This window comes from Myxocyprinus asiaticus, chromosome 43, assembly GCF_019703515.2.
Source record: "Myxocyprinus asiaticus isolate MX2 ecotype Aquarium Trade chromosome 43, UBuf_Myxa_2, whole genome shotgun sequence".
Classification (NCBI taxonomy): domain Eukaryota; kingdom Metazoa; phylum Chordata; class Actinopteri; order Cypriniformes; family Catostomidae; genus Myxocyprinus; species Myxocyprinus asiaticus.
This window is the reverse complement of record NC_059386.1, coordinates 37490633-37508051: the sequence shown is the minus strand read 5'-3', so window position 1 is coordinate 37508051 and position 17419 is coordinate 37490633. Positions and strand designations below refer to the sequence as shown.

The 17419-nt window shown below is 37.3% G+C and overlaps 1 protein-coding gene across 5 annotated transcripts; it reads right to left on the bottom strand.

Moving 5' to 3' along the window:
* Window positions 1-807: 807 nt before the first annotated feature.
* Window positions 808-16089, bottom strand: LOC127433824 (RAC-beta serine/threonine-protein kinase-like). Of its 5 annotated transcripts, none has more exons than XM_051686071.1 (14): window positions 15972-16089; window positions 14351-14448; window positions 14136-14264; window positions 12517-12628; window positions 12285-12435; window positions 12025-12156; window positions 10504-10569; window positions 10357-10425; window positions 10158-10280; window positions 4542-4670; window positions 4231-4445; window positions 3899-3986; window positions 3727-3829; window positions 808-1819 (listed from the first exon to the last, which is right to left on the bottom strand). In XM_051686071.1, the coding sequence occupies exons 2-14, from the start codon at window positions 14394-14396 to the stop codon at window positions 1740-1742; spliced, it is 1443 nt and encodes a 480-aa protein (XP_051542031.1). In that variant the 5' UTR covers window positions 14397-14448; window positions 15972-16089; the 3' UTR covers window positions 808-1739. The 5 variants fall into 5 exon arrangements, with proteins under 5 accessions (XP_051542031.1, XP_051542030.1, XP_051542033.1 ...); XM_051686070.1 differs by having other exon boundaries at window positions 15867-16082; XM_051686073.1 differs by having other exon boundaries at window positions 14351-14410; window positions 15867-16074.
* Window positions 16090-17419: the final 1330 nt, after the last annotated feature.

The following is a 17419-nucleotide window of genomic DNA, read 5'->3' as shown; positions in this document are numbered from 1 at the left end:
TATATATATATATATATATATATATTAAATGTTTTTTTTAATTGACGACGTGTTAATTATTGCTCATAAAAAGTAACCGTTATTATTTTTATTAATAACTTTGCTGTTTTTTTTGTCTTTAAGGTCACTGAAGAGAGAATGATTTAAATGATGGCAGGGGTTTTCAAACTTTTTAATGCCAAGGAATTATAACTATTAGTAGTAGTTGTTTCTGACATTGAATAGTTAGCTTTTATTTTTTTACTGTACTGAAGCCAAAACAGATTAATAAAATGTCTTTAAAAAAAGTAGATTGTTTTCTACCCAATATCAGAATATTAAATAAATATTATTGATTTTTTTATTTTATATATTAATATTTGTATAGCGTTTTTTGCCGTTATTATTGTTCCAAAGCAGCTTTACAGGAAATAGTGCCATTCAACCAGCGGAAACACCCCTGAAAGATAATATTCTCTATACAATATATACAACATCTATTTGTTCATACCTATTTATGAACATATATATGTCGAAAGGAAGAAATGAAATTCTTTTTTTTTTTACCGTTATACATTTTGTCAAATCGTTAACATTTTCTCTAATTTATTTTTATTTTTTTTGCAGACCCCAGTTTAAAAAACCCTGATGTAGAGGATAATAATGCAAAATACTTGAATTTGTGAGCCAAAATATGAGACATCAAATTATTGTCAATAATTATTCCTTAAATAAACTGTAATTTAAATGTCTAAATATTTTGTGATACACAAAGTGAAAATGCCTAATTAGCATTTGGCTGTTACCGATAATAAATATGATTATTGCTCTGATTATGACCATGTTTTTATTTTTTTCCCATAAGATGGTTTCATTTTACATCCATCACCAGGATGTGTTAGTTCCTTTTTGCAGTTTACATTTCATTGAAATCTAAATTATAATGATGATGTCATGTGACCCATTATACCACAGTAAAGGATTGTGGGACTGTACAAAACTGAACATGACTGGTTGACTTCCAGTTTAACAGGAGAAACATCTCGAACACATGTGCAAGTCTGAACATTATTCTTCAATGGTTGTCTTGCGTGTCGACAGTGTGTTTACAAAATGTAAAGCCAATCAGATGTTACAAAAACAGATAATCTGGGTAGACAGTGACTGACTCACATCAGGTGAATTTTCAATGATCCCATTAGAACTGAAGCTCAGCTGAAAGTCTTTAATGTTTGTAAATTGTTGCAGCTCTAGTCATGAAACATAGTGTTGTTTTGCGTAACTTTATGAGTTGTTGTGCTGTGTTTATGAATATGATTGCCTTAAATCATGTGCAGTTCAACATTGAAACAAACAATCCAGATGTATGCCATTCAATACAATACAATATGACTGACACTGAGTCGACCATAATGCCACTCGATACAGTAAGTGACTGTGTGGCCTCATGAGGCTTTACATTCTCCAATGTATCTGATATGAGGCATTATTAAAAGAATAAGGCTTTAATCGATCAATACATTCAATAAAGTGCTGTGACCTCTGGACACCTCCAACACACCAGATTCATTATGTGTTTCACTCTGAGTGCAATAAAGATATGCCGTACATGTGCCTGACGCTGCTGCGCTCAAAGGTGCTGGTTTCCATGGTGATGATGAGGATAATGGGATGGTTGCCAATAGGCTGTATCCGTTTTCAGAGCGGATGTTCTCTCAGTGTGAATGTGCAGTGAGAGTGAAACCGGATTAAACACGGTGTCACTCTCGAATACTGGCAGAATAAGAGAACTGAGGGAAGTGTGCACACTGTGCAGGGTCATCCACGTCCTGACTGTGCACTGAAAAGAATACACACAGATCATTGAGACACAATCATACAAAGTGCTCAGTTTCAGAAATAAAAGCAATGTTCTAGGTTCATATTTGTGGCCTGCTGTCGATTAATTATCACTTTTCCCTAATGTGCGTCCAAAGACGAGATCCACATAATCCATTTGTCATTGACTAATGTCTCTTTTAATATCCTTTCTGTTCTTTACAGTCCGTTGATCAAAAACAACAAAAATAAAATACATTTTATTTCCATTTACGAAAAGCACGGATGCGTTAAAGAAGCCATTCGAGTTCTCTCTCATTAATATGCGCTCATTTACAGAACTCATGATTTTACTTAAAGAGACAGTACCGATTTTTAACGTGTGTCGAACAAATCAATGTAAATATTTGTAAATTATGTATGTTAAAAATAATCATCTAAGAAAATATATGCCATATAATATAATATTTATTGATGGAATACATCGACTTGCTAAAATGTGAGCAAAATGACGAAAAACAAATTAATATATTTTCAAAATGTACCAAGAAGGTCCCCTGTATAATTAACAGCAGTATCAGTGAGAGAATATCTTTCATATGTTAGCAAAATGGACATTATAACAGAAATATACCCATATGAACTGATATTGAAATAAAATCGAGAGCTTATGAATCAGTATCCAATCAAATTGGGAAATCTGTATCAATATCCAGCTCTATTTGAACCCTTTTAAGCTCGGAGGTGATTATCTTTCAAACGAGTCCACACACAAGATAATCAGATGCAGAGATCATTAGATAATCCACATGAAGCACAATGTTACATATGTCCACCAGGAGATGGCGCCAAATACATGACACAGACTCAATGATGACTCAAATGACACAGAATGAAACTCTTTCTGTGAAATCTCATGACTAAAGGTTTGTATAGCATGCACACATGATTTTAGTCATTGTTGTGTTTGCATGTGTAATTAGTTCTTATGTACAATTATTATGATTTATTTATTTGGAGAGGCTTTTGGACACACGGGGACACTTTTTTTTGTGGATTTTCTCAGGCCACCACGCGCCCCACCAAGAGCGAGAACCACATTATAGCGACCACGAGGAGGTTACCCCATGTGACACTACCCTCCCTAGCAACCGGGCCAATTTGGTTGCTTAGGAGACCTGGCTGGAGTCACTCCATATAGTCAGCGTCTTTACCTGCTGCGCTACCAAGGCCCCTCAGTGTTATAACTTTTGATTGCTTTGTCGTATCAACACAAAATTTGTCTCAGATACAGCTGACATGATTGAGAACAAAACAAAAGCAGTTTTTCGGAGCCACCTTATTAACACCCTGAGATATATAATGTCAAATAAGAAAAATAGTACATTTTTGGCTCAATAGTTTTTGTAATTTTTCAGCAGTTTCTCAGGCTGAAAATCTCAGAATGTATCATAATCTATATCATTAAAAAGTTTGAAAAGTTTTCTTTACAATGATACCAAACACTTGACCCTTCTTGTTTTTTGTTTTGTTTGTTTGTTTGTCGAATTATAAGCCTTTAATTTTGGGTATGCCACTGAAACAGGAAATCTTTAAAACAGAGCTTAAAGGGTTAAAGCCACTTTTTGTATTGTCTCTTGCCACAATATGATGTAATGTATTTGAATTATAATATTTTAATGATTATATTCTAAATTACCTTTATTTTGGGGGCCTTTGGTCGTAAATATTGTTATGTGAATAATTCGATTACAAATTTGAATCGATTGACAGCTCTAGTTTTTAGTAACATACTTGGATGTCTAAAGGGCAAGGTTTTCTGGAAGGTTTAAAAGCAGAAATGTCAGAGGTTCAGTAGTATTTTCCCCCAACTGTTCCTAAATTAAGGCACCATGCAGAGTGAGACAGGAGAGAAGCAGAGAGCCTTACGTTTGTCTGGAGGTGTAACAGTGATGGTTTGTGCTGTGAACTCATCATCAAAGTATCGTGTATCTGTCTCTGATGTCACCTGCGGTTTAAAGGGTGGAACCAACTGCAGAAGAAATTAGATATCAACATGTGAATTCACCTCCAAACTACAACACCTAAACTCAAGACTCACCTTCTTCTGCAGCACATCCTGCCAGTTAATACAGGTGAAGAACTTGTGTGTCATCACCTCTTTGGCATCATCAGGACCACCTCCGAGCCTGCAGCCAATCAGAACCGATCATAGTGTCATGTCCTCATGTCATCACACACAAAATTTCAGCTACCCAAATTACAACATCAGTTTTAAAGGCACAGACAACTGAAGGAAACTGAAGATTTGATACTGCAACAGTAATACAAGAATGCAAGTTTTGTCCAACGTTACTTCATGATGCAAAGCGTCAACTGAACAGTCACTTCCACGTTTGCGTACTCGTCTAGAGAATGTGTCATGTGCTTCACCTCTGTTTGGGGTCTTTTCTCAGCAGGCCGGTGAGCAGTGCTTTGGCTTCAGGTGACAGGTTTCTTGGGAAACGGATTTCCTCCATGACGATGAGCTCAAACAGTCGCTCGTGATCCTGATTATAGAACGGCAGTCGTCCGCACATCATCTCATACATCACCACACCCAAACCCCACCAGTCCACTGCACGACCGTAATCGTTATCCTCCAGAACCTGCAACAGACACGTCCGGACCCATCGTGACACATCACTCACCTGCTGTTCTCTCAGTACTATTTCATTGATGGTGTGTGTGTGTGTGTTCAGTACCTCTGGCGCGAGATATTCTGGAGTCCCACAAAAAGTTCTCATGGTGGCCTCATCTGTGATTCCCTCTTTACAAAGACCAAAGTCTGTGATTTTAATATGGCCATCTTTATCCAGCATGAGATTCTCCAGCTGAAGAGAGACAATATTATCATTTGCAAAATGATTGAAAGCTAAACTGCGATTATAATGTGTACGCCGATCAGCCACATCATTAAAACTACAATCATGCCACGCTCCAAATCACTGAGATCACATTTTTCCCCATTCTGATGGTTGATGTGAACATTAACTGATGCTCCTGACCCGTATCTGCATGATTTTATGCACTGCTGCCACACGATTGGCTGATTAGATAATCACATGGATGACTGTTGGTGCCAGACGGGCTGGTTTGAGTATTTCTGTAACTGCTGAATAGTGTGTCTGAATGCTATTCTGAGATGCGGGTTGGCGCTGTTTGGGTGGCATGAGGGGCACCTACACAATATTAGGCAGGTGGTTTTAATGTTGTGGCTGATCGGTGTATAATACTAAAATACAGACGAAAAGTAAATCGAATTAGATACGACTTTAATTTACTTATAAATACAGCAGCAATGGCTCATTTATCACAAATTTCACTGTCAACAATTAACCCTTAAATGGGTGTTTCTAGGGATGCACCGATCCGATACTGATATCAGATATCGGTCCAATACTGACTCAAATAGCTGCATTGGGTATCTGTGACAATGGGTCAGATCTATTCAATTCAATTCTATGTTATTCTACGCATGACAGTACAACGTCATGCATCAGCAGTGCGCTGGTAGACCCGTACGTTGTGCTAGAAGAAGAGCTAGCTAACATAGCATGGAGGGAGCTAACTACAGAGGATCTGCTTATAATAGGACGCTTGCTATGCCAACAAGTTCTACGTCTACTTGCAATATCTGCAAAGGCAATGTTTCGAGGGGTGGCGGTAACACTGCAAAATATAACACAAACAACTTAATCAAGCACCTCCAGAAGCATCATGCTAAAGAAAACGACGAGTTCAACCAAACAAAAAAAGCGGTCAACTTTGTCGGGTGCATTGCAAAGATGCGAGAAACTTCCCAATGACGGTGTGAAAGCGACAAAAATAACAGAAAAGGTTCTCGAATTCATTGTTCTGGATGAGACAGTCTGACAGTTGTTGAAAACGAGGGCTTCCGCCGGCTGATTGAACACTTGGAACCACGGCACAGTTTGCCATCACTAAATATTTTTCTGAGACTGCTCTACCTGAACTCTACAAGAAAGTGTGTGAACAACTATCAGAAGTGTTAAAAGATGCACCAGCTAATACGAGCTTCACCACAGATATCTGGAGCTCCGACGTGTGCCCGTTGTCACTTTTAAGTTTAACAGTACACTGGTTGGACACGAGTTGTACGCCTCACAGTGCGGTGCTACAAGCAAAACACTTCCACGGATCACACACCAGTGACACGATTTCAACTGACACTTTAACAGTGATTTCAGATCGGTACTCGGTATCGGCCGATACCCAAAGCCCAGGTATAGGATCGGTATCGGGACTGAAAAAGTTGGATCGGTGCATCCCTAGGTGTTTCGCCAAACATTATTACATACTCCGGTCTTCAGTGACCTGGAACTTATATCCATTACAAATGGATCAACAAAATGCACAGATAGTGTTAAATTTTTAAAACAGAACAGAATATATTCTGATAAATGTATATCTATCAATCTATCTATCTATCTATATATATACACACACACACACACACACTAGCGGCCAAAAGTTTGTAATAATGTACAGATTTTGCTGTTTCAGAAGGAAATTGGTACTTTAATTCACCAAAGTGTCATTCAACTGATCACAAAGTATGAATGTGTATATACAGTATATATACAAAGAGAGCATGCAACACATATAGAACAGGACTAATTACTTCCACACTGAAATTTCATGAGATGCAACTGGCTGTCAAACACATATTGAACTACACATAAGCTACACATGTGTACTTTCTCAGGCACTTACTGAGTCTAAATAGATGCACAATTTACATTATTTCGGTAGTTCACTCAAATATCAAAAGCAAAATCATACTGTTCATGTGTTACACTTGCTATAGTTTACTTCAATGTTGTTTCTACGTCAGATAGCAATGTCAAATGTAAATCAATCAATCACTGCAACACCAGCGCCACGTAAGAAATAACATGTATATTATGTGTGTACACGCATATGGAATACTAACAATTGACTAGAGATTGTTATCTCACGATTCGGTTCGATATGGGACATGAGGTTCACGATTAGATATAATCTCAATTCAATATAATATGACTAAATATTACAGAAAATGTTTTATTTTTGGAAAACATGTTTGAGCAAAATACACATTATAATTTCTCATCAAAATACATTTCTTTAATACACAATATAAACGCTCAAAGTTGAAATAATAAGAGTTTCTCTGTAAGAAAAGATCATAAACAAATAAGCTTTTAAAAATAGTGAGCTACATTCAGTCTGATCAGGTGCAGAACAAGCAACAGAACTGAACAAAACCTGTCCTGAAAGAAGTATGTGAAAGTGAATATTTATATTTTAATAATTTGTTTGTCATCATTATTATCATCACATTTTAACTTTGTAAAAATTATATTAATTAACATTATAACATGAAATTGAGCTATTACTGTTTGAAATAATGTGTATAGTTTACAAGTAATAACATTGAGTTTACATTCATTTGTATAAGAAACACTTAAAAGGGTTACTGTCACTTTAAGAGTTCAACGAGCGGCTCACAGTGTTCCGGTTAAGCGAACATCAACGAGAATCTCTCGTTTCTTTAGCGCATCCATACTGTGTGAGATTAAAATGAATATTTATTTTTACTTAATTACCTGACTGTAAAGAACAGAACGGATATTAAGACACATTATTCAGTGAAAGTGGAGTCACCTCATGTTTGATGGACACACATTACATGGAGGAAATGATCTGTTTTAAAGCACTGTCTCGAGCACTTTTCATCAAAACAAGGTGATTTTCCAGGTATTCCTGATCTTACATTTCTATAAGCTAAATTCAAGCACTTCAAGGACCTTGTGAACCCTGTAAACTGTGTAGATAAAAGCGCAGTAGGGGTCAAATCAAGTGACCCGTTTGACGGGTCATTTCATGATCACATGGACAGAAAACAATGTTGCAAATTTCAAAATATCGAATTATGCCACGATATGGTTCGTCATTTTTTGGGTTCACGATATATCGAAATTCACTACTGTCACACAGAAAATCAACGTGATACAGTAAGTCATTGTATGAATATAGTACAAATTTCTCTTGCAATAAACAAAGAAATATATATATCCTGTGATAGTAGACTTGTATTGATACAAAATAATCATAAACTATTATTTATGGAAGCACAAAAAAAATCCCCAGACACTATTATGTATATTGGTTCTTTAATGACCCTATACACATTTGGTAATTAAAGGTGCAGTATGTAAGATTCATAAACTCTTGTTATTAGTGACACCTGTGGCCGTTAAGTGAACTGCAGCAGCTACCTGTTGCTCGTGCTCATGCACATGCTCCATAGGGACATGAGCGAGCATCGGCCAAAACAATGACGTAACGTACAAAGAGACTGAACGTGATTCACCAGTATCATGCTGACAGATGAGATAGCATAATTAAAATTACACAGTTATGATTGTTTTACTACAAACTTTGTGACTGTATATTATATTTGACTCTCCAGTGCTGGAACAGGGCTAATATAAAGTGTGGATATAGGTCTGACTATGAGAGACTGTAGTTTGAAGTAATCACTTTTCTTTGCATGATACATTGACTGCATTTATACGATAGCCTATGTCGCCGTTAGCTAGCTAGTCAGCTTTATCAATAGCTGTTAGCTAAATTTGGTGGATGATGACAGTAGCTGTTTATAAAATAGACTGTACATTATAAATATGTTGACACAATTCAGTATTGATGTGATCACAACTGTCATTTTGATATATCGATGCGCTATTGTTTTATAATAATAGAATGTATATATTTTCTGTATAATCAAGTTACGTTACACTAATGAATGGAGCTTTTTGCATTATCTTGAACATTGTCTAGCATTCATTTCATGTGTTATTGTAGTTTAGCTAAAATGACACAGATCAATCCTTATGGCACTATATTTCACATGCTTTGCAGTTATGTAAGTTTACCTGTCCAATAAGAAGAACGCCAATTCAGGGTCAGTTTTGATCCCCAAAACCGAACGAAGGTCCCTCCAGGAATCAAATGCCCTGCCGATGTTCACTCTAGTTTTCGCTCGACCACAATCACGTTCCCGCTTAGCCAGACGGGATTCAGCAGATAAATGTTTGTGTTTTGGCTTTGAGTTTGTGTAGGAGTCGGTGTTGTGCTGGGAGCCGGACGTTTGCTGGATTCCATCTCTAAGATAACGTTACCTAGTGTTGCAGTTTGTTGTCACTGTTGAATAGTGGAAGAGAAGCACTGAGGCTCTCAGGAGCGCGCATAATCGTCACATCTTTTGGATTTTCCTGGCAAAAGTGACCTGCTCCCTTCGCATGAAAATCAGTCTACAGGCTTTAATAAGCAATCTAGGAAGTCCGGGAAGGGCTCGTTTTTTAAGTTGAGTTACAAGCCGTTCACACATTGGCAAAAATAGGCAAATATTACATGAAAATTGTTACATACTGCACATTTAAGTAAATATATAATAAAGTGAACAGCAATGATCATGCCAAGCTCTAAAGCCATTCCCTAAGCACAATAAAAGAGCTCAGGCACAACAGAGTCATAACGTTATACCAGCTGAAGCGGGTTTCGAACCGGGGTTCACCCAGTCCTTTCAACTGAAGCCTAGAGCTCTAACCACTGCGCCACACAATCGACAAGTCTGACTGACGTCAAAGAGACATTTCTGGTTGAGAGTACACAACTATTACTGAGAAAATAGTTACAGCTTAGGTTGGACTCGAACTCACAACCTTTTGACTTGTATCCCAATGCGTTAACCAATGGGCCAGCTGACACAGCTCAAAAATGGCAAAGAGACATTCCAAGCTAAGAGCAGCAGGTTTTAAATAAAAAATAATATAATAAATACATTTAGAAATGTATCTGTGCCAATTTCAGAACACTTAGAATAAGGAAGCAATGATACATTAAAAGTTTCATTTAAATTGCCTAACCATTCTTAAGCATTTTAAATATACATTACTTTTCATAAAATTCTAAATGGCAGAGAGGTTATGTGGCTGATGTTGGAATTATTGATATTGTTGAAATCCTCATGACCCAAGGAATCCAAAGACAACAAAGTCATAATTTTAAGACAAATGGTTCAAAAGTTATAGGCTCATTTTTGAGTAAAATGACATTTCTGAACTAGTGTCATCTGTATTGTCAGCAGCAGAGATGGAGTAATTTGTGGAGCAATTAAGAAATGTAAGAAAAACACTGATAAACACGTCATGTACCGCTAAAACGAACTGAAACTATTTTACACATATTACCTATTTTTAACTGACACAAGTGAATGTGTTGTGGTGCGTTCATACTCAAGCCGTTCTGACCTTCAGGTCTCTGTAGACGACATTCTGTGAGTGCAGATACTCCAGAGCAGACACGATCTCAGCGCTGTAGAATCGAGCTCGATCCTCAGAGAACAATCGCTCACGAGACAGATGAAAAAACAGCTGCGAGACGAGAGAGAGACTGCGTGAGATATCACGAGAGTGAATACAGCAGTGTTTGAATGAGACGAGTTCATACCTCTCCACCGTTTGCGTACTCCATCACAAAACACAAGCGGTCATGTGTCTGAAATGAATACTTCAGAGTCTGAAGGAGAAAGAATATGAGACATGACATGAGTGCTTGATTTACACATTTATAAAGATGAGTTTATAAATCACGTACCGTCAGGAAAGGATGTCTGGTGTTCTGCAGTACTCGACTCTCAGTGACTGTGTGTGCCACCTCATCCTACATGAACACACGGAAGAATGAGATTTATTCATTTTCATGTATGTGCACCAATATAAGACACAGTCATAATATTTACCTACATACATATATTTTTACAAAAACAATGTCACATAGAGACTTCCGCGAACATTTTGGTTATTCACTGATAATCTTCCAAAGGTGAGCTGAACATGGAACTGGATCGGTCTGATTCATGAACGAATCATTAGGGGCCAAGTCCCGAAGTGGCTAGCCCCTATTGTATCCGTTAGTATTATTATTATTATTATTATTATTCTGGCTGGGAGTCTATGGCAGCCCCATGAACCGTACGTAGGAAAATGATTCAATGTGGCACACTGATAGGAGTGGGCATGAATAGCCCCTATACCAAATTTGGGGTCTCTAAGTCATACTCTATAGTGTCAAAACCAGTTCAAAATAATCACTTTTCTTCTGCGTGTATCTTTTCAACCGTATGTCCTACAGACGCCATTCTTTTTTGTCTGATTACTCTCCTCCTGATGATTCAAATGGACCCCTTACCTAACCATTTCACGTCCTTCAAACTTAGTCCGATTTGTCCAAACAATGGACCCAGCCACACAGAACTGCCCAGAAATAATTTTAATTTGTGCCACCGTTCAGAAATTATGCCAACGCGAAGTTAACGAGGTCGATGTGAAAATGGATTTGAGGCTTTATCTCTGCAATGCTTTGTCCTATCGAAACGAAATTTGGTATGCTTCATCAGGACCATGATCCAAGGAACCATGAAAAGTTTGGTGACAGCGCCACCTATGGGTCAAGAAATGTCAAAATTAGCTATTTTTGCCCGTAACCTTTGAACCGTCTGTCCTAAAATAACTTTGAATGTATCATTGCTTCCTTATTCTAAGTCTTCTGAAATTGGCAGAGATACATTTCTAAATGTATTCTAAACTTCTGTTGATCTCTGAGTTTTCATATTGTGCTTACTACAATGCCAACTGTACTTTATTGCGTAATTCCAATATTGCGTAATAGTTGTGTACTCTCAGTCAAGAATGTCTCTTTGACGTCAGGCAGACTTGTCGATTGTGTGGCGCAGTGGACTGAGCTCAGTTCAAAGGACTGGGTGAACCCCGGTTCGATACCCGCTTCAGCTGGTATAACGTTGTGACTCTATTGTGCCGGAGCTCTTAGCATTGTGCTTAGGGAATGGCTTTAAGGCTTGGCACCGATCATTGCTGCTTGAGCTATATTTCAGAATGCTTTTGTGAACCGGATCAATTGATTCATTGAAAACACAAAAGAGTAATTTGTTCATGAATGAGGAGAGTTCAGGCAGATTTTCAGTGAATTACTACTTCAATTTTAGTCTGTTTGTGTGAATTCAGAAAACTTTTAGCACACAAGGATGTATGGAGCGTTTTATAATGCTTTAATGGTGTTTTTATTTCATTTCGGGTCACTTTTTAACATGCACATCACCTTTGCGATGATCACATCCTTGCGTAGGATCTTCATGGCGTAATACATCCGGGACGCTTTCTCACGCACCAAAATCACCTTCCCAAACGTGCCTTTACCCAACAACTTTAAATAATCAAAGTCACCCATCGTCTGAAAACACAAATCATCATCACTAATTACAGACAATCCAACAACAAATTAATTATGAATGTCTACACTTGAACTAAGAATAATGATCAGTTGTGAAATGGAGAATAACATGTCCTCGAGACACTGACCACTCTTGAGCGAGACTTGGATAGAGACACGTCCATGTCCTCCAGACCGCTGATGTCACTGGGAGAGCCATACTTGATTTCCATTGGCTCTTCTACTTCCTGTGCCTGCAGCCCATTGGCCACTGCCTGGATTGCACACATCCACTCCTCCCTAAAGAGTTAACGAGAGGAGAAGACATGATAACACTGAATTATAATGATGCACACGTGAGGTTTGTTTAAGTATGTTCACCTCTCTTCGCTGCTCTCCACGTGGAAGGTTCGTTCAATGACGGTCGTCCACTGCAGGCAGCGAATCATGAATGTGTTCGGCCGCGGACGCTCCGTCTTCATCAGCTGACACTCTGGAGAAACACGACACTTGTGTAAGAAGACATGACAGATGCATTCATACAAAGTGGAATATATACAGTGGCAAGAAAAAGTATGTGAACCCTTTGGAATTAGCTGGTCATAAAATGTGATCTCACCTTCATCAAAGTCACAAGTATAGACAAACACAATGTGCTGAAGATAACACACAAACAATTATAATCTTTCATGTCTTTATTGAACACATCCCATTAAACATTCACAGTGCTGTGGGAAAAAGTAAGTGAACCCTTGGATTTAATAACTGGTTGATCCTCCTTTGGCAGTAATAACCTCAACCAACAATGACGTGCACAATGTTCAGAAGTAATTTTGTACTTCACTGTTGGGATGATGTTTTCATGTTGGTATGCGGTTCCCTTTTTATGCCATAGTGCTGCATGTTCTTCCCAAACAAATCAACATTCGTTTCATCAGCCCACAAAACATTTTTCCAGTAGCGATGTGGAGTGTCAAAGTGGTCTTTGGCAAACTTCAGATGCGCAGAAATGTTTTTGTTGGAAAGCAGCGGCTTCCTTTGTGATGTCCTGCCATGAACACCATACCTGTTTAATGTTTTCCATATAGTAGACTCATGAACAGAGATGTTAACCAGTTCCAATGATTCCTTCAAGTCTTTATCTGTCACTCTACGGTTCTTTTTTTTACCTGATTGAGCATTCTGTGGTGTGCCATTTGAGTCATCTTGGCTGGACGGCCACTTCTAGTGAGAGTACCTATAGTACTAAATCATCTCCATTTATAGACAGTTTGTCTAACTGTGGACAGATGAATATCTAAGCTCTTCAAGATAACTTTGTAACCCTTTCCAGCTGTATGCAAAGCAACAATTTTTGATCGTAGGTCTTCTGAGATCTGTTTTTTGCAAGGCATGGTACACGTCAGCAGATGCTTCTTGTGAATAGCAAACTCTAAATGTTTGAGTGCTTTTTATAAGTCAAAGCAGCTCTAACCCACACCTACAATCTCGTTTCAATTAATCTGGATGCCAGGTTTGCCAACTCCTGACTCTAATTAGTTTTTGTTGATGTCATTAGCCTAGGGGTTCACTTACTTTTTCCACAGCACTGTAAATGTTTAATGGGATGTGTTCAATAAAGACATGAGATTATAATTGTTTGTGTGTTGTTAGCTTAAGCACAATGTGTTTGTCTATACTTGCAACTTTGATGAAGATGAGATCGCATTTTATGACCAATTACTGCAGAAAACCAGCTAATTCCAAAAGGGGTCACATACTTTTTCTTGCCACTGTATACAACCAGAGTTCCTCCAAATCAAGTTCTTACTTCACTTAGTGCTTACCATAAATATCAAGGAAATTATAAATATATCCACTTTCCTTGACCACTATCATTGTGTTTTCTGGTTCTGTTGCCATGGAAACCTGGTTGCTCTTTTAAGTTCCACTACTTTGAAACTTCATAAAAATATGAATTTGAGAATCCAATGAAAACTCTCAAATCGTCACTAACTAACCTGCCACTGAGAAGTTATTGAGCGGCGCTGAACTCTGATCGGTCAGTTCTGGTTTGTCCTTGTAGCCGATGAAGGATCCATCACTCTTCAGGATGAAGTATCGTGGCCTCCATGTCTTTATATACTCACCTGCAACACAAACGCCATCAGTGACAGCCAATGACATCATTCACCGCACGACACATGGTAAAGAGAGCTGTGAATATCTGCCGTACCTCGTTTATGGAGCCAACCTTCCTTTACCACACTGACCTCTGTCATGATGGGGGCGGGGCCTGAGGAGTGATTGACACACGACTGCCTTTAATTACTCCTTCAAACACAAAACAAGGAGCCGACATTTAAAGGGACAGTTCACCCAATAATGAAAATTCTCTCATCATTTACTCACCCTCATGCCATCCCAGATGTGTATGACTTTCTTTCTTCAGCAGAACACAAATGAAGATTTTTAGAAGAATATTTCAGCTCTGTAGGTCCATACAATGCAAGTGAATGGTGACCAGAACTTTGAAGCTCCAAAAAGAACATAAATGCAGCATAAAGGTAATCCCTGTGACTCCAGTGGTTTAATCCATGTCTTCTGAAGTTCCAGAAGGTTCTGGGTGAGAAACAGACCGTAACTCCTTTTTCACTATATTTTAAGCTTGTTTAAAATCATGATCATGCCTAGAGATTTATAGTGAAAATGAGTTATATTTTGGTCTGCTCTCATCCACACCTATCATATCACTTCTGAAGACATGGATTAAACCACTGGAGTCTTATGGATTACTTTTATGCTGCCTTTATGTGCTTTTGGAGCTTCAAGGTTCTGATCACCATTCACTTGCATTGTATGGACCTACAGAGCTGAAATATTCTCCTAAAAATCGTCTTCTAACTATTTGTTCAATGTTTACTAAGCAATTAAAATGATGTTTGAGGGTCATCTAAGGTCAAATAAGCCAGTTCTGACATTGAAAATATGAGAGTTTGAGAGACTGTATAAATAAATGTATATCATATTTATATGATCATATAAATAACTGCAAGATTAGAGCCAAAAACACATGTTATCTCATGTTCATCTACATATAGACTTTCCCATGTTATATCTGTGTTTTTGTAAACTCTATTACAGATGAAGATACATTGGTTTATGGACATTCAGTGTCTCTTTAATGTCCCCCTATGACTTTATCAGTAATTTGGTCTTAAAAGGAAATTAGCACACAGCAGCAGCTGGCAAAGCTGGCAAAGCTACAGGCCTTTACCCTTTACAGGTCTGTGGCAATACCATGGTACAGTGAGGGTATCAGATGGCAATGCCATGGTACTTTGATACATATCATGCTTCTGAATAATTGCCATATTTACAATGCACTACAAGGTATTTCAAAGAATACCATGATTTTACCATAGTACATGTCCAAAAACATGGTAGCATTTAAGGTAAGTGTAAGCTGAATCTATAACAACATTTCGTTATATTATGACTTATAACACAGTGAATTACGTCATCAAAAAGGTTTATGATGAAAACATTTAACTATAAAGTTTTAAAGTTACTTCTGTGAAGCATGAAGCTAAGCTAACTCAGCATGAACTTTGAGCCTCAACAACAAAACATGCTTTTTAACATTACACAACGATTAATGCTTCTTATTTGGATATTGCTTATATAACATATGTGAATTAATAGAAATCAAGCGATTAAATGAGTTCAGTTTAGTTATTTATCCAAACTACCTGTTTACTGTCTGTGCTAAGCAGCTCTTCACCGCACAAACACTGAATTCATCATATTTCAGCTCTTATTATGAATATATTCGAGAACATTCACAAGAGTCTCGCCTCATTTATCGCGTCTTGATCCGGATTCAGTGGAAATTCAACACGCTTTTACTCGACCGAGTCCCGTGTTCAGAGTTCACAGCACACTTCGCCTCAGCGAGGTGACGTCACGGAGCCCCGCCCCTCCGTCGAGCTGACCTCAGGTCAGTTCTGTGACCGACGCGACTGATGTTCAGGTCACACACGGAGACGGAGGCTCTGATCCAGGATCAGCCTGATGCTGAAGCGACTTAAAAACAGGCCGAAAAGTTTTATTTGCACTTTGAAGCGCTGCATAGCGGATCTTTCACCACCATCAACACTTTATTTGTTAAATAGTGAGATAAATGTAATGTAAAGTTGCTTTAAACGAGTCTGCCCATTATAATTAACACACTCTCCTAAAAAACGAAAAGTATTGTGGTAATACCATACTATTGATGACTTTTTGGATGTATGTGTCATTGACAAATAAGGAATGTCCGAGGTGAAAAAAGTAGAAATCTATCTATATATATATATATATATAAACACACAAGTGTCAAGTTCGTAGACATATAATTTTTTGAAAACATTTTTAGCATTTTCTAAAAAAAAAAAAAAAAAAAAATAATAATAATAATAATAATAATAATAATAAAAATTAAGGACTTTAAAAATGTCATGTGGTGTAACCATCAATTAAAAGGTGTTAAAATAGTTTCTTTGCACCTGTGAGTGTATGCAACTTAATCAGTTTTTTAAAAAGTGTTTAAATGTGTGTTTCAAGGTGAAAAATAAATTTTAAACAAATATCATGAATTTTTAAGTCAAGAATATCATTGAGTTTTCTCATGGTTACACCATGTGACCAGAACAAAATGTGCCTTTTCATAAACAAGGTCAAAAGATTGATATTTAATAATATGACAAAATAATGATTAGTTCTTAAAAATTCACACTTAGTCTCTAAAGAGATCTTCTCTGTTTTATGATTTTTGTCATATGACAACAAAATTGCTACCTATAATGATTACACCACATGACTTTGATTTGGTGGACACAAGTTTTCTAAATATTAATCATATTTTAAAATAACTGTTTCACTGCTTCATTTTTTTAAATAAATAATAATTAAAAAAAAATATTCAGCACAACTCATGCCAGTATTTCAGCATTTAATGAGACTTTGATTTTTATTTTTGACTTTAAGCCCCAGAATAAATATAAAAATGACTGAACTCAGAAACTGAAAACATGTTAATCATAGAAGAGGTGTATTCAAGTAATCGTTTTGTGTGAATTGCATTTGTAATGTGTTTTTGAATAGTTTATTAGACGTGGACAAAAAATGAGCATCACGTCATTGACTTGTATACCACATTACTGAATGACTTCCATACCATGCGTGCTTTCAACAACACCACTGTACTTTTAGTTTGTAACATACAAAATAATACAAAGATTGTTTGACACATTTATGCATTTGG